We start from the raw sequence: 25,444 nt of genomic DNA on the forward strand, positions 1-25,444 counted from the left end.
TGAAAAAGAGGCCTGATACACCACAAGACAAGTTCTTCTTTAACCTGAAGTTGTATTAGTTTCTTGAAATTATATTAGATATTAATGATATTAACAATATGTGATCAAACCTGTATCATCTACTGACATACGCTACAATATGACTAGACTTAAACGTTTACCATAATCTTACATGAGTGACTGTCAGAGATCATAAAATACAGCAGTAAGTGTGACTAAATATCAGACAGTTGACGTGACTGTTTCATCCGTCAGTTTAACCAGCATCTACTGAAAATGATGGCTCTGATTTGGCTAAATACCTGCTGTCTCTGCTCCTCTGTTTGTTTTTCTGGTGGGAGGGACAAGGAGTGGAGGTGAGGATCACAGGAGAGTTGAGAAGAGGAGCAGATCATAACAAAGCAAATGTGGCCATTAAAACGCAAATCGCAAATCTTTTACCAACAAATATACAGAAATTATTCAGTATTCATGAGGGGGGTTATGATTTAAGGGGGAAAATTAACTTTAAAATTCCCTTAATACGCATGACTAGGAAGGGTTTTGTGTTTCTGTCAGCGGGGTGAGACTGTGGAACAGATTTAACCCTTTCATGCATGAATTATGAGAACCTTAATCAAGATTTTTTTCCTGAGTATTTTTATTCCTCTTTAGGCATGAAAAAAAAAACCAATGTGATTGAATTTTTTTTTTTAAATCAACCTGTTTTTCATGGAGTTACAAAAATGTCCACTCAGCTACACCATGAATTTTATTCTTGAAGCAAAGAAACATGTATTTAAAACCCAATATCATCAACTGATATGAAAACAGTGAAATGAAACCATGTTTAATGCAGCTAATCTGATGTTTTCTCACATTTTAACATATTCTAATACTAGTTATTACTCACTTCATGGAGATAATATGCAAAAAATAAATATTAACAATTGATTTCCACTCAAGAACCAATCAAGAACAGCAAAGTTACAATAATGGTATGAATTGCAGTTTATGAGATGATGCATAAGTGTCCACTGTGTTGGTTGATATGGAACTAAAACAACAAAACCCATGAATATACAAGAGTAAAGCTGTAGAGGAACTGTCCACTGTAGTGACCACTATGCATGAAAGGGTTAATATAGAGTTAAAGCAACGTCCAAGCATGAAAGAATTTAAAAAGAGGTACAAAGACACAGTTTTTCAGAGGTACAGGGAGGAGGGAGGGCTTGGGGATGACTGGGTGTGATAAAGATGTACAAGTATGTGGTAAGTGTGTGTAAATGTATGTATAGGTGTGTATGTGTGTGTGTGTGTGTGTGTGTGTGTATATGTAGGTGTATATGTGTGTGTATAGAGCTGTGTATGAATATGTATTTACATATGTGTATTATTGTATTATGTGTTTATGTAAATCATATTATATTTGTTCATAATAATATAAAGCCAGAAACCTAATTATTTACTAGTAAGTATCAGTCAAATTATGGCATAGTGTACAGATATGATTAGACGAGGAAGGTTATTATTGTTATTAATTATATAAGGAGAAGGGGTGGGAGTTTATAAGTTGTACTTCTTCTCACTCCTTTTCGAATATGTAATATATGTCTTATGTTTAAGTGTTTTGTTTATTTATTTTCTTCTGTTTGACATTCATGTTCGAAATAAATACATCAATCAATCAATCAATCAATCAAACCCTGATCAGAGCCAATGTTTGTATTTGTCAGATTTGGGCGTTTTAGTTAAATAACTCCTTTGGTGATGGTAAGATTCTTGCTTTTCTGAACTTCTACAGAAACACGTAGATACATGCAGATATCCTCATCCTAAGGTAACAGAGTTCCTTCTCTTTTGTGTGTGAATTTACTTTTCTTTTTTCAGTGTAAGAGGCCAAAATAAGGCACCATTTTTGGATATTAGTGTCCCGGGTCACGTAGAGGACATGTTCCTTGATCTCTCTGTGTGGTTTGTTGGGGTCAGGTTTTAACGTCAGGGCTTGACATTTTCATTAGCTGAGCGACACAGCCTCATTTAACCTTGAGCATGTCTGTGTAGAGTTAAACCCATCAGGATGTTGAGTGCAGTGTTTGCCCTCTGCACTGGACACGAGGCATGATGTGACATGTATATTTTGCATCTTTACTGTCATTTGAACTGAATTAAGCCTCTAAATGATCATGTGCTATATCATAACAATTCATTACGAAACAAAACTTGTTTCCTCCTTTAAAAAAAAGCTTGATATTGGTGAAAGTATCTGTACTGATAAATCTCTCAACAGAAACAGCTGGCATGCCATTGTGATCAGCTGTCCTGTGTGTCTGCCTATTTTAGTGAGTTGTTTGCATATCTTGTTAAGTCTGCGGTCAATCTAGTCCTGCTGATGTCAGAGCATCAGTGCTGACCTGGGAATAGATCCAGATTTGGCTCTGTGGTGTCCAGTGCAATGTCTGCCGACGTCACCTGTACTGAATCCAATCACACTTAATCCCCGTCTTGAACAATGCACGCAGCAGATCTAGGAAAAGGGGCAGATGTACAGTTTGTTGGAGTGTTCCTGCACCTTGACAGTGTTTTAACCTCCTACAAAATGTAAATTTTAAACTTAGCTCTGAACTTTAATCTTTGGTTTTAACCGACAATGTCCTAAATTATATGTTTTAACCAGTGGTGTAGCGGTCCCTGGAGAAGTGGGCATAGCTTTTTTTTTTTTTTACGTAGTCCAGAAAAACATCCTGTTTTAGAAACAGTAACATGTCAGACTACTCTATTTAGTTCACCCAAAAATCCATCAGTAGTATTTGCTCACTATTATAAAATTATCATGACTTGATCAGGAGCAGTTTGTAGGTATTACTGGTAGTAGTAGTAGTAGTAGTAGTAGTAGTAGTTTATTTCGAGCACATAGAATCATCAGATAACAAAGAATCATACAACATGGTCAAAACAAAGTAATACAATTTTTTTGCGCTCGGAAAGGAGTGGGAGGAAGTATAACTTATTGACTCTCACCCCCTTTTTACAATCTAATAATCAAACTAGATCCGCCTCCTTTGCTTTGTTATCACACATTTTCCTCTGTATATTTTTTACAATAACACAAAACATCCATAAAAACCATTCATATACACTTTTTTAGTCACCTCATACACAATCAGATTTGCAATAATCAACCGTTATCAATATAAACTATAATATACATATCCACCTCAAATATTTACTCCAATACAATGATCAATAAATATGATAGTATCTTCCTATCATGATAACCAATTAACTATAATATTTTATGCGTACTTCTAATGTTCTATATTTTGTTATTATAGTGGATTTATACATCCTTTTAAATGCACAGATTGAAGAAGACATTTTTAAGTTTTGCTCCAGATTATTCCACAGATGTACCCCTCTAACAGAGATACACTGGCTTTTTATGTTTGTTCTACACTTACTCACACAAGCAGCTGCATGAATATAAATGTATTCAACAGGAGGCAAACATAGGATTTTTACGCCTCAGCTAGGGGACCCTAGGACGCAACATGAAAAGTGTGGACACCTTCCTCACTCCCAAGCCACAGAGAGAAAACTCCGGACGCGGGTTGTGCATGTTAAAAAAAAAAGGTGATTTATTTACAAAGTGCACATTACAGATAATGAAAACTGGACAAAAAGGCAACTGAAACTTCAGGGTGGGCTCTGGCCAAAATAACAAACAAAAGTCTCTAACACAAGAACGAAGCTGACCTGCAAAATAAAGAAACCAAAATACAGGGACAAACCTTCCTCACAAAAAACAGGAGAAAACAGACAAAAGGAAAGGGCAGCCCACCCCTAATGCTGAACCAGGAACACTGACAGAATGAAGGTGGGGTTGGGAGTGGAGGAAACGGCGACCCTGGTCCGGCCCAGCTTCGCAGTCTTTATGGGTCCGCCTCCCGCTGGTTGGTCCAATCCAGGTGCAGGATCTGGCGCCGCACCTGTAACACATTAGCCACTCATACACAGAAAAAAAGGACACACCCACAGAGTGACACACAGACCCACCTATGGGTCGTAACAGGATGATGTTAGCCTTTCATAACGTTAGCCTTTCATAATGTTAGCCTACTCACACAGTTGAACTAATGCAGACAAAATCTCTTCTCCTCTAAATGTGCAGTCATATGGCCAGCAGTTAAACAGTGACTCATTTGGAAACCACCTTCAAACTTACCTCAGAATTATGTATCCCATGAAAGTAGGCTCTCTTGATGTGTACCACTCATTTGAAAGATGTTTATTTGGCCTTTCTCCTTCACATTTCCAATAATCTTTCAATGAGACGTGCAGTGACCTGTCAATCAACTGGGTCCAGTCAGGTTCCAGAGGTGGCCGGCGCTAGTTAGCAATATTTTCCTGGGCATGTCCCACCCTACTCTGCCTCTGATTGGCTCATCAGTCCTCACGCCTAAAGTTAACCAATCAGATCAGTGAGGGCAGCGAGTACTAGCCACTTTAGAGGCAGAGTGGGGCGGGTCACGGCTTCACCGTCCGAGGGGAAAAAATGGGTAATTTTGCTCGCAGATACTCTAGAATGGTGCTCATCAGGGAATTTAGAAGTGGACATATGCAACACTGACTGAAAAATAAGTAGGGATACGTCGTATACCGCTGTATACCCTGGACTACACCACTGGTTTTAACCATAGTTCTTATAACTAAAGCGACAACCCACTGTGCAACAAGTTTTCAGGAGATCATATGACTTTAAACATATTCTAAAAACTTATGAAAACACAGTGAATTTTGTCCTTTTTTTCAGTTGAAGGTGTGCTATCAGACTCGTCTTTTCGTGCTTTATGGGGAATTTACTTGTTTTTCAGGGAGTGGCCCCTGGTTAAATTGGAAACAGTTCTAAGTGGTTCCACTGAATCCAATGCACACTTGGCTTATTTATCTATTTTTTATACTGTCTCCTCTTTCTCCTTCTGTTTGGTTTTTCTCCTTCTTTTGTTTATTGGCAACCAACATCCATGTATAAGCACTAATGATTGGTCAAGGGGTACAAAACTGGTTTCATGTTCTAAATGAACCAAGACATATTTCAGCTTACACACATAACTTCATAACTGAGCTAAAGAAATATTTAATAAAAAAGTTGCAGACAAGTGATATGATAGCACAGGCTGCCAGACCGATCTGCAGCAGTGTTAAGGAAGTGTAATATGGCCATATATGGCCTCAGCTGCCGAAACACTCATCCACGCCTTCATCACTTCCAGACTAGATTATTGTAATAGCATTCTTTATGGCCTTCCTTCCACTGCCCTCCAAAAATTACAGTATGTTCAGAACTCAGCCACCCGGTTACTCACCCACTCCCGCTCCAGAGATCACATCTCACCCATCCTCCGTCAACTTCACTGGCTCCCTGTTCAACAACGCATTAACTTCAAGATCCTCCTCATCACCTACAAAGCCCTACATAACCTTGCCCCCTCTTATCTGACTGATTTACTGCACCGCCACTCCCCTACTCGCTGCCTCCACTCTGCAGATGCTAACCTTCTCACCCCCATCACCAAGACTAAGTTCCGTACCCTGGGTGACAGAGCTTTTGCCATCGCCGCCCCAACCCTCTGGAACTCCCTACTCATTCACATCTGGAACTCTGACACACTCACCTCATTCAAAAGCCAACTCAAATCCCACCTCTTCAGATCATCATTCGAAAACTGACTGTCTGTTCAATCTCATCCACTCTCATCTACCTTCTCTTGTGTGTTTTCTTTTGTCCGTATTTGTCTGTATTTGTTCTTTGATTACCATTTAGTATTAACTCTGTATCTGTCTACCCGTTTGATGTATGTTTGTCCCTTGGCTGTTTATTGTAAAGCAGCTTTGAGTACTTAGAAAAGCGCTATATAAAACCAATGTATTATTATTATTATTATTATTATTATTATTATTATTATTATTATTATTATTATTATTATTATTATTATTATTATTATATAAAACCACACCCCACACATAGACTGTGTGTAATTTCTGGACAGAGGATCTGTAACGACAGCCACTGGTTTCTGAACGGCTGTTTTGAAGACAGTAGTTTGTAATTTGGCTGTTGCCTTACCAACTTGCTGTAGCCAAAACGTAGCATATCCGGATAAAGTGGGAGGCGCTGTGAGTTTGAGGGGGTGGAGCCATATGTGAGAAGCCAGATGTGAGATAATTTACTGTCTGTACAATAATAAAAGTTCATCATGTATTGCAAAGAATATGTAACAAAGTCATCTCACTTTGTTTGTGGAACCTATTAAGTACAACAGTAGCTACTAGAGTGGAGCTGTTTGTCAGGAATAAAATGTGTTTAATTAAATATACTGAAATGATCCATACACTCAGTAGCAGTCATGCACATCTGTCGGTCAATGCCCGACACCAGACCCTTCTATTTGAGCTGAGGTCTGACTAATGGAACAACAATTCAATGATGGACCATCAGATCAATTATTTATGATAAATAAATGAAATAGATGAGACAAGAATAACTCTTGAAAAACATTGTTGACCTGTTTTTTTTCCAAGTTCAAGTTCATTGTAAGTCAGTGGGATCCAGGGCTTTTTGGAGCAGCCTCTAGTGGCTGTCAGTGGTTTTACAATTTGAAGATGTTTTCACTTTGGCTTTGTTTTGGAGTCAAGTTCTTTGCCCCTTGATCCCACAAGAATTTGGATGTCAAAATGTGAATATGGAAACACAAGTAGACCCCCCCCACACACACACACACTCCCCCCCAAATGACTCAATTTGGATTTGTCTTTTATTTAATTTGTGAGGACAAACATCATCTGAACGGCATGTGATAATATCATTCTGGGCTTCATGGTCTTTTATGTACTGAAGAATCAAATTCTGTGTTCATCCTAAATGTAAATTCTTTATTAAATGTTAGTGCTGATGAGTGGAAAATGAAACAATAATTTGTTTGAACATCTGAGCTGTTTTATTCTTTAGGGAAAAGTCACAACTCTCATGCTGATGTAAATCAGTTTCATTTCTTCTTTTCACTGGGATTAAACATGACAGTACATTTCCAATGCTGAGTTTGAGGAGGGTATTTAATGAATACATAAATACATTTCTTGTCTTCATCTTTTTTAATCTCATTAAAATGAGATTAAAAGGCAAAGAAACATATAACTGTTACTTAACTCTACTGCACCCACATAAATAAATACAAGGCAGCATCAAGGAATGAGGAGGTGTCACAGATTCTCAAATAACAGGCAGAAAAGGGCCTAAGGTGTAAATGCTGATAAACTGCATGAAAATGTGAGAGAACGTAGAAACAGGTAGAGCCCATGGTGTTGAAAACACAAGAGGGGACTGTTGAGTGGTTGCTGGTCAAAACAGAAGGAGACTGTAATCAGAACAGGTCTGTGTGGAAAACAGGACAGAAAACTGCAGGCAGGTGGAAATGGGAGGCATCTGGTTATGTCTGCATGAGACAGGGGGGAAAATGTGGACTGAAGGACTTTACCAACCAGAAGGTAAGGCAAGGCAGGTTTATTTCTATAGCACATTTCATGTACAAGACAATTCAAAGTGCTTTAAATAAAACATTAAAAGCATTACAGCAGAAGGCATGAGAAAAACAAACAAACTAATGAACAAAAATCAGATAAAACAGATAAAACAGATAAAAACTTTTAGCTTAAAAGGAACAGTGCAGATCTGAACTGATGAATACAAACTCTATTCAAATGCAGCTGAGAACAGGTGGGTTTTAACCTGGATTTAAATAAACTGAGTGTTTCAGCTGATCTGAGGTTTTCTGGGAGTTTGTTCCAGACATGTGGAGCATAGAAGCTGAACGCAGCTTCTCCATGTCTGGTTCTGACTCTGGGAACTGACAACAGACCGGATCCGGATGACCTGAGGGGTCTGGTGGGTTCATACTGGGTCAGGAGGTCACTGATGTATTTTGGTCCTAAACCATTCAGAGCTTTAAAGACCAGCAACAGAACTGTAAAGTCTATCCTCTGACGGACAGGCAGCCAGTGGACGGACCTCAGAGTTGGACTAATGTGGTCCACTTTTCTGGTCTTAGTGAGGACTCTAGCAGCAGAGTTCTGAATGAGCTGCAGTTGTCTAATGGATTTTTTAGGTCGACCTGTAAAGACACTGTTGCAATAATCGAGCCGACTGAAGATGAATGCATGGACTAGTTTTCAGAAGACGACATCCACAGAGTAACGTTTAGTACTAGAGTGTTCTCATAATGGGAGCATTTGTTCCTTTGTTTCTTACACACTTTGTGTTTGTTGAGGTTAGTGTGAGCTCTGTGTTCAGAAGTCTGTGATAGAATCTCTTCCTCTGTAACAGCTTCCTGTTCAGTGTCTCTGCATCAGAGGTTTTTGTACGACTCTAAATCACTGTGTGAACACACCACCACTGTGCCTGTTCATACAGTGATAAACTCCTGCATCTTCAGCCTGAACTGTACTGATGGTCAAAGAGAAATCCGTTTTGCTGCCACCGCCGCTGAAACGACCTGGTGTTCCTGAAAGGTGTGTGCTGATATGTCTTATTAAGAGCTTTGGGTTCTGCCCAGATTTCTGAAGATACCAGAACATATCCTCGTTCCCCTCACCCCATGTATGAACAGGTTGGTTAGTCTTACATGTCAGAGTGACCGTGGATCCTGGACTAGATGTCACTACTGCAGGCTGAGTCACAGTCACCTGACCGCTGCATCCTACACAGAAAAACACATCCTTCATTTATCAACACAAGTAAAATGGCAAGAAAAGGCATCATGTCTGAAATGTGTGTAAATGAATGAACCTGTGAAACAGCAGCTGACCAGGGTCCACATGAGGATGGAGCTGAGAGTCATGGTGGTTGTGGTCTGTGTTGGACTCACAGGATTATAAACCTTCTCAGTTCGCTGGAGGATCAGCTGATGATGCGAAGCCTCCTCTTTATGGAAATGACTTCTCTGGTCTGAACACGAGGAACACTGAGTCTAACATCTGCCTGGATTTACAAGGTTTATCATTTGGTGAAATGAATGGAATTATCTCATTTTTTTTACTTTACAGTAAATACAGATGAAGACCTCAGGATACATTTGTTTTCATTGTGGTTTGTATGTTTAATCTTTGTACCTGCCTATAATTTCCTTACAGTGTTTACATTACAAAAATAACATCTCTGCTTTTTATGACTTTAGAAAATTTGGTTGAAAAAAATCATATGATAATTTTTTTCAATGTGGTTGAAAAACATCATAGTCATTTATCAGGACTTGATGTGGAACTGTGAAGAAGGCATCAATTAATTATAAGATTGTAACCTTTGCCTCTGTCAAGACCTGAAAAGTAAAGAAAATTTAAAGGAATTTATCTCATTTGTACAATAATTTCAGTCCATGTGATTGAAAAACTCCTGTTAATCTATAAATATCAGATTTTGTGGTTTGTCAGATGAAGCAGAGGTGTTTTTCAGTGTGCTGACAGTGCAGGAGGTTTTTGTACGGCTGTTTAATGTGTTTGTATCACTGTGGTGGACTTTTGGTGGAGGAACCGAACTCATCGTTGACTGTAAGTACAATAGACTTTATCATTTAACAATAAAATTACCATCAATAGTGTTGAGATATTTTTAAATCATCAATTGTGGTCAAATTTTATTCTTATTTTTCAATATTTTTGTTTTGTTTTGCTTAATCAGCTCCATGACCAAGTTTCACTTAAATACTGTTAAATACTGTCATTCATCATGAATGATAATAGAAGACATTCACACTTTGGACAAAACTTATTCACTAAATGTCATTTTATATAATTATAAATAATGTTTGTTACTGATTTGAGGTATTAATGTTTTTAATCTTCCTACTGTATCACCCATAATTTATGCTTTTTAATCAACATTTACTATAAAAAAAACCCAAACTTTTTTTCCTTACAAAATCTTACATGTATTATTTTATTACAGCTTTATATTGTATTCACGGTTCATTTATGTGACACAAAAAAAAGGAAGTGAAAGAGACAGATGTCAGATAAATGTACATCAGAGCTGCTTAAAGTTGGTAGACTTAGTCTGACTTATTGAGTATTTCATAAAAATTATCTTGGATTTACAAAGTCCCAGGATATTTCTGTCTTTATTCAGTTGCTACCTGGAATAAGTTACACTTCCTCACACTCCTTTTTGAATATGTGAATGAAGTCATTGTATTTTGTTTTTATGTATATTTATAAGTGTTCATGTTTTCGTGAAATCTGTTTTATTTCTTGGCACTAAGCTAGGATTATTTTGTTTTTTTGTTTTATTCAAAATAAAGTCAACTGAACTGAAGAATTTATTTCAGTAATTTTAGATCATTTTTGAAGAAACTAAAAAGGAGCATAGTCATTTCAAGTGAAACTGCCAAAAAATGACTCAGTAAATGATATAAACATGTTCACTCCAATATAATATTTGTTCAAACCTTGCTCGTCTTTTCTTGAATAAATGTTTCTTTTATTTCTTTAATCGGTCTTAATTCTGCTCAGTCTGACTTCTGACTGTGTGTGACATCAGCAGTAGATCGTGTTCATCTGTGTGATCTGATCACATCCATCCATTCACCAGTGTTTTCTTGTTGCTGTGTGTCTTGTCTCAGTGGGAGTGGTGCGGCCCATCCTGACCGTTCTCCCCCCGTCCACAGCGGAGCTGCAGCAGAACACTTCCACCCTGGTGTGTCTGGCCAATGGGGGCTTCCCCTCATCCTGGACCCTGGGCTGGAAGGTTCCGTGCAGCTGCAGCTCCTTGGAGGTGTCCCACAGCCCAAAGATCCTGGGGGCTGACGGCCACTACAGCTGGAGCAGCACCCTGAGGCTGACTGCAGACCAGTGGAGGAAGGCGGGCTCAGTGAGCTGTGAGGCCACTCTGAATGGACAAAGCCCTGTCACTCAAAGCCTGGACCCCGAGTCCTGCTGAGAGTAAAGCATTAGAGTCCAGACCAGGTTGCAAATGTCTGCTCTGTGTTTTCAGCCTCATGTCGCTTTGATCCTTAGACATTTTCTGCTTCATGTTCATTACTTTGGGAAAAAAAAAAAAAAATAGTGTTAGCTTTGTGATATGTTTTCAAAAAGATGTGGGATGAAATAAACTATCACAATAAACTGTTCATTAAAATCAGTGTCTTTGTATTTATTTTATATTGAATGAATAGGTATTCAGATCATAGTCGTTTGTCCAGGACAACAGATGGAGATCAGCTTCTCTGCCAAATCTGGTGCATGCATCTTGTTCTTTGTAACTAATGCCAATGCACACTGTCCTGTAACTAAATAAATAAATAAATAAAAATATTTGCAAATAATCCATTAAAGCTCCTACTTAATTAAAAGACCGTTCAAATCAAATGTTCATGATAATAAATCAGTGACTTTTATATTTGTTTTATAATATGACGTCTCTTGGTAACAGAGCTTCTTGAGCCCCTTGTGATATCTACTATCAAATAGTGTGATTTGATACAGCAGAGGGCTGAATGTTCACTACTGTTCAGCAAAGAATCATTTAGAAATGAAGACAGTCACTATGTATTTAGTATGAGTTTTTTGTTTATTAATTTAGCAAAGTACTGAATTTAATAGAGTGGGCTTTTATTTGTGCAGTAGTTACAAAAAGTAAGCAGGGAGAAAAAAAAACAACTTAAGAAAACACATCCTAAAATGAGCTGAGTTTCAGCCAGTGTCTGTTTCAGTTTTATTCTGCTTCACTGTGGTTCTGCTTGACAGCTCTTGTGTGCCGGTGTCAGAGTGTTGGATTCACTGGACCAGTTATTCTCATCACAGTCTACAGATTCTCTGTGCACCTGCAGAAGACAATTTTATTTCAGCTAAACTGAAGTAGGTTTTAATACAAGTTTAAATCAGTGTGTGAACACTCCTCCACCATGACCAAGACAGTAGAAACCACCAGCATCTGCACCCTGAACACTGCAGATGGTTCGAGTGTAGTGAGATCCAGACCTACTGCCACTGAACCAGGATGGAGTTCACATTTGAACTCTCTGTGGCTGATGATCACAGTCCCTCCACGACGAACAACCAGGGATTTGTCACCTTGAGTTGAAAATTATTTGCAAAAGTTTTTGTAATGAAAAAGAAAATATGCCTTTTGTTTTTTTTAAATTCTAAGAACCGATATTTAGAGATAAATTATATTGTCTTTAAATGTCTCATCCTGACTCAAACTAAACATGATGAGCAGAGTGAGCATATGAACGATGTTCAGACTTATGACAAATAACTTTAAGTCTGAGCTTCAGTGATGAATAAAAGTGATGCAAGCTACATTAATGAAGTCAAGAGATGTTCTTATGAAACAGAAAATCTGAGGTGAAATGGAGTGAGAGTCTGTTCTCATCTGGGAATTGAAATGAACTGTTACCTTATTTTCATACAGGTGCATCTCTGAAAATTATGGAAGATTTTAATATTTTTGGTCAGCTTTTTCAGAATGTGAAAACTGTATATATTCTAATTTCATTACATATAAAATAAAAAGTGTTAAGCATTTTTGAATTTTAATATTTGATAATTACAGCCTACAGCTTGTATCCCAAAAAATGTAACTCAAAATATTAGAATATTTTGTATTGAGTTTGAGTTAATAACTTTTTTTTACAGTATAAATACATGAATCTGTCAGTATTGTCCTGTCCACATTATAATGATCACAAAGAAGACAGCTGACTCAACACTTCAGAAGACACTCAGCGTCCTCCACGAGGAGGGGACTCTATGGATGCTCACTGCTGACATGGTTGGCTGTTCACAGACTGATGCATCAAAGTAGATCCATGGATAGTTGACCAGAAGTGAAAAGTATGGAGGACCGAACCTGCCATATTGAAAAAATATGTACAGGAATATAAAAATGGCTTGATAATTAATCTCCCTACCATTTATTTATCTATTTTGTCCTTATTTATATTTTTCCTTCTTTAATTTTTATCCCTGCATTTATTTCTGTGTTGCTTTCTATTTATATTTTCTTTATCTCTTTTCATACATATTTCTATATATTATTTTCATCTGACATCTTATGAATTTATCGCCATTTTTATTATTCATAGTCATAGTAAACTCTTCAGAATTCCCCTTTTGCATTTTCTTCCTCTATTTCTGCATCACCTATTTATTTCTGTGTGTCCTTTTTACAGTTCATTGAGTCCTTTTTCTATTTATGCATTTATGCCTCATTAGGCAAGGGGGCGGTCTTTAAAGGAGTGTCCTTAGGTCAGCTCTGCTCCTATTGGTTAATTTGTATTTGGGGGCTGTACCATCAGTGCTAACTAGACCAGGCTGTACCTGGTGCTGGTGGTCTTGGTAGAGGGACATGAAGTTGTGTGATTTGAAAACCAGCAAAATTACTGCTGCAGAAATCACACAGTCACTGAGGACTATTTACCGTTTCTCCCACAAACCACTCTGCCATTGTCTACTGGTGTTTTATCATCTTCTAAGTCAAAATAACTGTCAACTTGGAGATGTTACAGCGCATCCTGTTTCTGTCAAGCTTTATGATGCTGATTTCCTTTTCATAGTGTCCAAACTACACAGAGCTGGTTTGGTGACTATGGTTAACCTGTGCATGATTAGCCAAACAACTCACCTAACATTAAACCCAGAGAGAAAGTATTTGTTATTGTCAAGAGGAAGATCCCAGACCCAACAACACATATTGATTGATTGATTGATTGATTGATGTATTTATTTCGAACATGAATGTCAAACAGAAGAAAATAAATAAACAAAACACTTAAACATAAGACATATATTACATATTCAAAAAGGAGTGAGAAGAAGTACAACTTATAAACTCCCATCCCTTCTCCTTATATAATTAATAACAATAATAACCTTCCTCGTCTAATCATATCTATACACTATGCCATAATATGACTGATACTTACTAGTAAATAATTAGGTTTCTGGCTTTATATTATTATGAGCACATATAATATGATTTACATAAACACATAATACAATAACACATATATGTAAATACCTATTCATACACAGATCTATACACACATATACACCTACATATGTACACACACACATACACACCTATACATACATTTACACACACTTACCACATATGAGCTGAAGGCTGCCATCAAAGCTACCTGGGCTTCCATCACACCTCAGCAGGACCACAGGATCACGTCCACGCCACACCACATGGATGTCACATTCATCACATTCATAAGGAGCCTTGACCCTGAGGTATTATATGAATGTGCATATATGAATATACCTTACAGAAGATCGACATGTCTGTATGAGAAATCCTCTTTTAAAAATTGTTATTGTTTTTAATCATATTAGATCTATTTGAATTTTGGGATAGTACACTTTCATGAGCTGTAAGCCATAAACACCTGATTTAAAACAAACAATACTTGATGTTTTTGACTTAATCTGCAATGAAAGTAAAATAAATGAAAGTTTCAGTGTTTAAATTGAATTTAGCTAAAAGCTACAAACTTTACCATGATATTTATGTATATACAGCTAACCCTAATTCAAAAAAGCTGAAATGTTGTATAAAATGTAAATAAAAACTGAAGATAAGGATTTGTACAACATAGAAAACAACATATGTTTAACCTGACAAAAGATGTATCATTTAAAAAATGGATGATAATACGATGTGGTAGCAAAAGGTATACAAACAAATACACTTAAGACGAGAGGAAGTCGACAAGAGCGTCATAAAATACCAGCGGAATACAACTTGTGCGTTCGACTCTTGTGTTTATAAGTGGATGCAGAGCGCCCTCTGCTGACATACTGCATTCACAACAAGTCCACATTGGCAAGTTTTGTTTTGTTTTTTTTTTTTGTTTAATCCAGGTACTTCCTTTTTTTTTAACCTCCGCCAAGGAGGTTATGTTTTTGCCAGGGTATGTTTGTTTGTTTGTCTGTCTGTCTGTTTGTTTGTTTGTCTGTCCGTTAGTGTGCAACATAACTCAAAAAGTTATGGACAGATTTGGATGAAATTTTCAGGGTTTGTTGGAAATGGGATAAGGAAGAAATGATTAAATTTTGGTGGTGATCGGGGGTGGGTGGGCCCACAGGGGGGGCCACTGATCAGCCTTGGCGGAGGTCTGCGCTCTCCGAGTGCTTCTAGTTTTCTTTTTTTTTCATACTTTATTTACAAAATATCGTATACACATAGACCAGAGCATGGCACGGAGAAAAAACAAAACAAAACCCACAACATAATGCTTGAGGTGAGGTAGGAAGAAATTAAATACAATTACATAAATAGGTAAGTAAATTAAAAAAAAAAAAAAAAAAAAAAAAAAAAAGTAAAGGAATAAACAAGAAGAGAGAAAAAATAAATAAATCCACATTGACAAGTGTTACATTTGGATTGACTGCATCTTACACTTACTCACATACTATTAGATGCTTTTATGATGTTAGCCATGCAGGACATTTAGTAAAAGCTTTTAAACCTTTTTCATTGTGCTTTAAATACTATAGTTATTTTATAGTTCTTTGTAACAGTCTGAGCACTAAGTTGGCCCCTGGGCGTTGTTCCTGGCAGCCCACTGCTCCATATGTATCTACTAGGATGAGTTAAATGCAGGGGTTGAATTTCCCTGTAGAGATAGTAAAAGCAAGTGTTCCACATTAAAAAATAATAATAAAATATAACTTTTTTAAAAACATCAATTTTAGTTCCCTAAAATGCTGATTTTCAGTGTGAATAAAAGAACCAAACACAGAGAAAGTTATCTTCCTTTGTGTTAGTAACTATCCTTTAAACCCAAAGAAGAGTGGACAGGGCATTAGCATCGTTTTCCTCAACAATTAAAAAGTGTAGCAAAATGAAGAAACAATCCAACTGTAGTAAACATGCCTCTGACCAACATGAGTGTGGAGCAGACTTCAATTTTACATCACAAAATGCAATAACTTGATATTCTGTAACATATATCCATAATTAGTACTATTGTTGTTATTTAGTTATTGATAGGAAGCATGAAAGGGAGCTGAATAATTGTAGGAGTAAAGATTCTATGACTATGGAATGGGGGTGGGAGTAAATAAGTTCTACTTCTGCCCAGTCCTTCTCAGGCAAATGTATGCAGTTCATACAATAGACTATGTACATATTTATACATACATTTCCATATATGTGTGTGATAAAATGACTGTACACCATACCTACATACAGATCTACACTATCTATCTATCTATCTATCTATCTATCTATCTATCTATCTATCTATCTATCTATCTATCTATCTATCTATCTATCTATCTATCTATCTATCTATCTATCTATCTATCTATCTATCTATCTATCTATCTATCTATCTATCTATCTATCACTCTCTCTTTTTCTCTTCCTTTACTCTCTCTCTTTAACCCCAACTGGTCAAGGCAGACGTCCATCCTCCAGGAGTCTGGCTCTGCTCCAGGTTTCTGCTGTTAAAGGGAAGTTTTTCCTTCCACTGTCACCAGTCACAAGTGTTTGCTCCTAGAGGATTCTGTTGGGTTTCTATAAATTGGCTTAGAGTCTGGTTTTGACCAACTCTACATGTAAAGTGTCATGACGTAACTTTTGTTTTGATTTGGCGCTTTATAAATAAAATTTGATTGATTGATTTGATTGGTTTTCCCCTGTAAGTCACTCTGGAAAAAAGCACGTGACGTGTTTATAATGCGTCACGCGACGACGCGTTTATTACGTGTTTATAACACGTCACGCGACGACGCTATTACGTGTTCATAACGGGTCACGCGATGACTCATTTGTTACGTGTTTATAACGCGTCCCGCGACAACACGTTTGTTACGCGTTTGTAACGCGTCACACGATGACACGTTTATGACACGTTTATAACGCATCACACGACGACACGTTTATGACACGTTTATAACGCGTCACACGACAACACGTTTATGACACGTTTGTAACGTGTCACGCGACGACACGTTTATGACACGTTTATAACGCGTCACGCGACGACACGTTTATGACACGTTTATAATGCGTCACGCGACAACGCGTTTGACACGTTTGTAACGTGTCACGCGACGACACGTTTATATGACACATTTATAATGCGTCACGCGACGACATGTTTACGACACGTTTATAACGTGTCACGCGACAACACGTTTGACACGTTTGTAACGGGTCACGCGACGACATGCTTATGACACGTTTATAACGCGTCACATGATGACACGTTTATGACCTGTTTATAACGCGTCACGCGACGACACGTTTATAACGCGTCACGCAACACTCGTTTATGACACGTTTATAATGCGTCAAGTGACGACGCGTTTATTACACGTTCATAACGTGTCACGCGACGACACGTTTATTACACGTTCATAACGTGACAACACGTTTATTACACGTTTATAACGCGTCACGCGACGACAAATTTATTACACGTTTATAACGCGTCACGCGACGACACGTTTATTACACGATTATAACGCGTCACGCGACGACACGTTTATGACACGTTTATGACACATTTATTACATGTTTATAACACGTCACGCGACGACACGTTTATTACACTTTTAAAACGCGTCACGCGATGACACATTTATGATGCGTCACGCGACGACACGTTTATGACACGTTTATAACGCGTCACGCGATGACACATTTATTACACGTTTATAACGCGTCACGCGACGACACATTTATTACACGTTGACAACGCGTCATGCGCCGATACATTTATTACACGTTTACAATGCGTCACACGCCGATACATTTATGACATGTTTATAACGCGTCGCGCGACGACGCGTTTATGACACATTTATTACACGTTTATAACGCGTCACGCGACGACATATTTATTACACGATTATAACTCGTCACGCGACGACACGTTTATGACACGTTTATAACGCGTCGCGTGACGACACGTTTATGACACATTTATTACATGTTTATAACACGTCACGCGACGACACGTTTATTACACGTTTATAACACATCACGCGACGACACATTTATTACACGTTTATAACGCGTCACGCGACGACACATTTATCATACGTTTATAACGCGTCACGCGACGACACATTTATCACACTTAAAATGCGTCACGCGATGACACATTTATGATGCGTCACGCGACGACATGTTTATGACACGTTTATAACGCGTCACGCGACGACACATTTATTACACATTTACAACGTGTCATGTGACGATACATTTATTACATGATTATAACGCGTCACGCGACGACACGTTTATGACACGTTTATAACGCGTCGCGCGACGACGCGTTTATGACACGTTTATTACACGTTTATAACGCGTCACGCGACAACACGTTTATTACACGTTTATAACACCTCACGCGCTGATACATTTATTACACGTTTACAACGCGTCACGCGATGACACATTTATTACACGATTATAACGCGTCTCGCGACGACGCATTTATGACACATTTATTACATGTTTATAACACGTCACGCGACGACACGTTTATTACACTTTTAAAACGCGTCACGCGATGACACATTTATTACACGTTTGTAACGCGTCACGCGACGACATTTATTACACATTGACAACGCGTCATGCTGCCGATACATTTATTACACATTTACAACGCGTCACGCGCCGATACATTTATGACACGTTTATAACGCATCGCGCGACGATGCGTTTATGACACGTTTATTACACGTTTATAACGCGTCACACGACGACATATTTATTACACGATTATAACTCGTCATGCGACGACACGTTTATGACACGATTATAACGCATCGCGCGACAACACGTTTATGACACGTTTATAACGCGTCGCACGACGACACGTTTATGACACGTTTATTACATGTTTATAACGCGTCACGCGACGACACGTTTATTACACGTTTATAACACCTCATGCGCTGATACATTTATTACACATTTATAACACGTCACGCGACGACACATTTATTACACGTTTATAACGCGTCATGTGACGACACATTTATCACACTTAAAATGCGTCACGCGATGACACATTTATGATGCGTCACGCGACGACACGTTTATAACGCGTCACGTGACGACACATTTATTACACGTTTACAACGTGTCACGTGACGACACATTTATTACACGTTTATAACGCGTCACGCGACGACACATTTATTACACGTTGACAACGCGTCATGCGCCGATACATTTATTACACGTTTACAATGCATCACGCGACGACACATTTATTACACGATTATAACGCGTCACGCGACGACACGTTTATGACACGTTTATAACGCGTTGCACGATGACGCGTTTATGACACGTTTATTACACGTTTATAACGCGTCACGCGACGACACGTTTATTACACGTTTATAACACCTCACGCGCTGATACATTTATTACACGTTTACAACGCGTCACACGACGACACATTTATTACACGATTATAATGCGTCACGCGACAACACATTTGACACGTTTATAACGTGTCTCGCGACGACGCATTTATGACACGTTTATTACATGTTTATAACGCGTCACGCGACGACCCTTTTATTACACGTTTATAACACCTCACGCGACGACACATTTATTACACGTTTATAATGCGTCACGCCACGACACATTTATTACACGTTTATAACGCGTCACGCGACGACACATTTATCACACTTTTAAAACGCGTCACGCGATGACACATTTATGATGCGTCACGCGACGACACGTTTATAACTCGTCACGCGACGACACATTTATTACACGTTTACAACACGTCACGTGACGACACATTTATTACACGTTTATAACGCGTCACGTGACGACACATTTATTACACGTTGACAACGTGTCATGCGCCGATACATTTATTACACGTTTACAACGCGTCACGCGACGACACATTTATTACACATTTATAACGCGTCACGCGACGACATATTTATTACACGTTTATAACGCGTTGTGCGACGACGCGTTTATGACACGTTTATAACGCGTCACGCGACAACACGTTTATGACACGTTTATAACGTGTCACGCGATGACACGTTTATGACACGTTTATTACATGTTTATAACGCGACAACACGTTTCTTACACGTTTATAACACGTCACGCGACGACATGTTTATTACACGTTTATAATGCGTCACGCGACGACACATTTATTACACATTTATAACGCGTCACGTGACGACACATTTATCACACTTTTAAAACGCGTTGCGCGACGACGCGTTTATGACACGTTTATAACGCATCGTGCGACAACACGTTTATGATACGTTTATAACGAGTCACGCGACGACGCGTTTATGACACGTTTATTACACATTCATAACGCGACGACACGTTTATTACACGTTTATAACACGTCACGCGACGACACGTTTATTACACGTTTATAACGCGTCACGCGACGACACATTTATTACACGTTTATAACGCGTCGTGCAACGACACTTTTATGACACGTTTATTACACATTCATAACGCGACGACACGTTTATTACACGTTTATAACACGTCACGCGACGACACATTTATTACACATTTATAATGCGTCACGCCACGACATATTTATTACACGTTTATAACGCGTCGTGCAACGACACGTTTGACACGTTTATGACACGTTTATAACGCGTCACGCGACAACACGTTTATTACACGTTTATAATGCGTCACGCGACGGCACATTTATTACACGTTTATAACGCGTCACGTGACGACACATTTATCACACTTTTAAAACACGTTGCGCGACGACGCGTTTATGACACGTTTATAACGCATCGTGCGACAACACGTTTATGATACGTTTATAACGAGTCGCGCGACGACGCGTTTATGACACGTTTATTACACGTTCATAACGCGACGACACGTTTATTACACGTTTATAACACGTCACGCGACGACACGTTTATTACACGTTTATAACGCGTCACGCGACGACACATTTATTACACGTTTATAACGTGTCACGTGACGACACATTTATTATACGTTTATAACGCATCACGTGACGACACATTTATCACACTTTTAAAATGCGTCACGTGACGACACGTTTATGACACATTTATAACGCGTCACGCGACGACACATTTATTACACGTTTACAACGCATCACGCGACGACACATTTATTACACGTTGACAACGCGTCACGCGCCGATACATTTATTACACGTTTACAACACGTCACGCGACGACACATTTATTACACATTTATTACACGTTTATAACGCGTCACGCGACGACACATTTATTACACGTCTACAACGCGATGACACATTTATTACATACGTATGTATGTACGTATCTATGATTTTTTTTGTGTATGTTTGTATGTATTTATGTACAGTCGTCCTCAAAATTATTCATACCCCTGCCATTTTTTTGTAACTTTTTGTTTTTGTGATGAAATGAATGAGTTTTGTCAAGTTTATTTGTGACTTATATGTGATACACAAGTGAGGAAATAAGAACAAATGATACTTGGAGAAATACTTTATTTCAGGAGTATTTTATTAGAGGATTTCTAAAAAAACACCATGTTCAAAATTATTCATACCCTAGGTTTATTAAGTCCAAAGTCTTTTCTTAATAGTCAGTAGAATAGCCTTATTTCTTGATAATGGTTCCTGTAAGTGTCCACAGGTTCTCTTCTGTCTCCTGTGGGGTTTTGGTCCACTCTTCCAGGACCAAAGCCTCCAGCTGGGTCCGGTTGGATGGTCTCCTACCCATCACGCTAGTCTTTGGCTCCCTCCACAGATTCTCTATATGATTTAGGTCAGAGCTTTGACTGGGTCATGTCCTTGAACCACTACTGCACTACCTTGGTGGTATGCTTGGGGTCAGTGTCCTGCTGGGACGTCCAGTCAGGACCAGTCTAGAGTTTCTCAGCAGACACTTCCACATTGTCATCCAGGATGTTGACATAATCCTCCTTTTTCATGATGCCCTGTATCTTGATGAGGTTCTCGGTGCCACTAGCAGAAAAGCAACCCCATAGCATTATGTTGCCACCACCATGCTTGATGGTTGGGGCTGTGTTCAGCTTGCATTCTTCTCCTTGCTTCCTTCAGATGCAGTCAACATCCATGTGGCCAAACAACTCCATCTTTGTTTCATCAAATCACTGGATTGATGACCAAAAGCTTGGATCTTGGTTAAGAAGAGCTCTAGGAAATGCCAGATGAGCCTCCTGATGTTTCATCCTGAGTCATGCCATCTTCCTGTGTCTGCATCCATGGAGAACTCCTTTGTGCAATACTGGCTGGATGGTTATCTGTGATACCTTCATACCTCGGTTATTTTGGTGGCAACATAATGCTATGGTTATAACCTATAATGCTAGGATGCTTCTCTGCTAGTGGCACTGGAAACCTCATGAAGTTACAAGGCATCATGAATTTAACATAATCATATCAACGTCCTGGATGACAGCGTGAAAGTGCTGAGAAACTCTAGACTGGTCCTGATTGGACGTCCCAGCAGGACACTGACCCCAAGCATACCACCAAGGTAGTGCAGTAGTGGTTCAAGGACATGACCCAGTCAAAGTCCTAACCTAAATCATTTAGAGGATCTGTGGAGGGAGCTAAAGACCAGAGTGATGGGTAGGAGACCATCCAACCGGACCCAGCTGGAGGCTTTGGTCCTGGAAGAGTGGACCAAAACCCCACAGGAGACAGAAGAGAACTTATGGACACTTACAGGAACCATTATCAAGAAAAAAGGCTACTCTATTGACTATTAAGAAAAGACTTTGGACTTAATAAACCTAGGGTATGAATAATTTTGAACATGGCGTTTTTTTTTAGAAATCCTCTAATAAAATACTCCTGAAATAAAGTATTTCTCCAAGTATCATTTGTTCTTATTTCCTCACTTGTGTATCACATATAAGTCACAAATAAACTTGACAAAACTCATTCATTTCATCACAAAAACAAAAAGTTACAAAAAATGGCAGGGGTATGAATAATTTTGAGGACAACTGTATGCATTTTTGTGTATATATACATGAACATATTTGTGTATGTATTTATGTATGTATGTATGTGTGTACGTATGTATATATGTATGCGTGTATGCATGTTGGTGTGTATATATGTATGTATGTTTATGTGTATGTCTATGTATGTACTTGTGTTTGTATGTATGTATATGTGTGTGTATGTATGTATACGTATATGTATGTGTGTATGTATGTATGTATGTATGTATGAATGTATGAATGTGTCTTTTTATGTATGTATGTATGTATGTATGAATGTATGTATGTGTCTATTTATGTATGTATGTATGTATGCATTATGTATGTATATATGTATGTATGTATGCAAGTAGGTATGTATTTGTGTATGTATGTATATATGTATGTCATAATATATGTATGTAAGTATGTATGTATGTTTGTAAATATTTCTTTATTTATGTATAGGTGAATGTGTGCATGTATGTATGTATGTATGTATGTTTGTATGTATGTAAGCATTAAGTATTTATGTATGGATGCGTGTATGCATGTATGTATATATGTATGTATGTATGTGTGTGTGTGTGTGTATTTGTGTATGTGTGTATGTTTGTGTGTGCTCATGTGTGTTTGCATGTGTGTATGTATTTGTGTGTGACTTTATGTGTCTATGTATGTTTTTTATATATGTATGTATGTATTTATGTATGTATGTAAGCATCTATGAATATGTTTATGTATGTATGTATGCATGCATGCATGTATATATGTAATAATATATGTATGTATGTAAGTATTTCTGTATGTATGTATTTGTGAATGTGTGTATGTGTGAATGTATGTATGTATACATTATGTATGTGTGTGTGTATGTATGTATGTATGTATGCATTATGTATGTGTGTATGTATCTTTGTATGTGGGTTTGTATGTGTGTATTTAGGTATATATGTATGTACTTATGTATGTATGTATGTATTTGTGGATGTATGTATGTGGGTCTGTATGTCTGTATGTATGTATGTATATATGTATGTATGTATGTAGGTGTATGTGTCAGTGTGTACGTGTGAGTATGTATGTATGTATGTATGTATGTGTGTGTGTGTGTGTGTGTGTGTGTGTGTGTGTGTGTGTGTATGTATGTATGTATGTATGTATGTATGTATGTATGTGTGAATGTATGTATGTATATATGTATTTATGAATGTCTGTCATTCTGTATGTATGTATGTATGTATGTATGTATGTATGTATGTATGTATGTATGTGTGAATGTATGTATGTATATATGTATTTATGAATGTCTGTCATTCTGTATGTATGTATGTATGTATGTATGTATGTATGTATGTATGTATGTGTGAATGTATGTATGTATATATGTATTTATGAATGTCTGTCATTCTGTATGTATGTATGTATGTATGTATGTATGTATGTATGTATGTTTTTATGTATGTTTTGATGTATTTATGCATGTATGTATGTGTGTGTTTATATGTGTGTATATGTGTGTATGAATGTGTGTGTGTATGTATGTGTGTGTTTATGTATGTATGTATGTATGTATGTATGTATGTATGTATGTATGTATGTATTCGTGGATGTATGTATGTGGGTCTGTATGTCTGTCTGTATGTAGTCCAGCTGAAAGGACATTTTTGTAACTCCATGAAAATAGATTCATAAAAAAAAAAATGTCAATCACATAATTTTTTTCATGCCTAAAGAGGAATGAAAATATTCAGGAAAAAAATTCTTGATTAAGGTTCTCATAATTAATGCATGAAAGGGTTAAAGTGGATGCTGAACTCAAGTTCGACTGTCAAATCAGTTCAGTTCAGATGAATAAAGTATCTATCTATCTATCTATCTATCTATCTATCTATCTATCTATCTATCTATCTATCTATCTATCTATCTATCTATCTATCTATCTATCTATCTATTACTTGTAATTGTTGAACAGTCAGTATGTTCTTTTTGTGTTTTTTTCCCCCTTTCTTTTCTTTATTCTTGTCTTCTTTCTACCTTCAAATGCTCAAAATAAATTATCAATCAATCAATCAATCAATCAATCAATCAATCAGAAAATGCTCTAATTTATCTGAAAAGGGGAGTTAGATGTGTTGACAGGATGTTAGGATAAGTTATATTTCTTTTTTTTCTGTGCTGTATAACCATATAACTGCACTTTACATTAGTAAATATTTCTATGCATGAGAGTACGTTGTGTTCTTCACAGCTCTGTGGGCTCTTTCAGTCCTCTGCCTCCTCTGTCGGTATCTCTGTGCCACATGTGGATCTAATAAACGACACAAACCGCTTTTTTTCCTCAACTTCAGTGAACGTTACTCAGCCGAGCTCTCTGATTGGTCGAAGGGCGGGTTCAAACTCCTCCCCCTGACGTGGTGG

The 25,444-nt window shown here is 37.8% G+C and overlaps 2 gene segments (V, D, J or C); one reads left to right on the forward strand and one right to left on the reverse strand.

The window, feature by feature from the left end:
- Positions 1-8,101: 8,101 nt before the first annotated feature.
- LOC115413979 (immunoglobulin kappa variable 2-29-like) lies at positions 8,102-8,873 on the reverse strand. The segment is given in 2 exon segments: positions 8,102-8,732; positions 8,822-8,873. Coding segments are annotated over 2 exon segments (378 nt in total).
- Positions 8,874-9,440: 567 nt separating this feature from the next.
- LOC115413980 (Ig lambda-2 chain C region-like) lies at positions 9,441-11,138 on the forward strand (the record flags this gene model as incomplete). The annotated part of the segment is given in 2 exon segments: positions 9,441-9,579; positions 10,650-11,138. Coding segments are annotated over 2 exon segments (456 nt in total), but the record flags the coding sequence as incomplete, so codon positions are not given.
- Between the last annotated feature and the right edge of the window lie 14,306 nt (positions 11,139-25,444).

This window comes from Sphaeramia orbicularis, chromosome 22, assembly GCF_902148855.1.
Source record: "Sphaeramia orbicularis chromosome 22, fSphaOr1.1, whole genome shotgun sequence".
Taxonomy (NCBI): Eukaryota; Metazoa; Chordata; class Actinopteri; order Kurtiformes; family Apogonidae; genus Sphaeramia; species Sphaeramia orbicularis.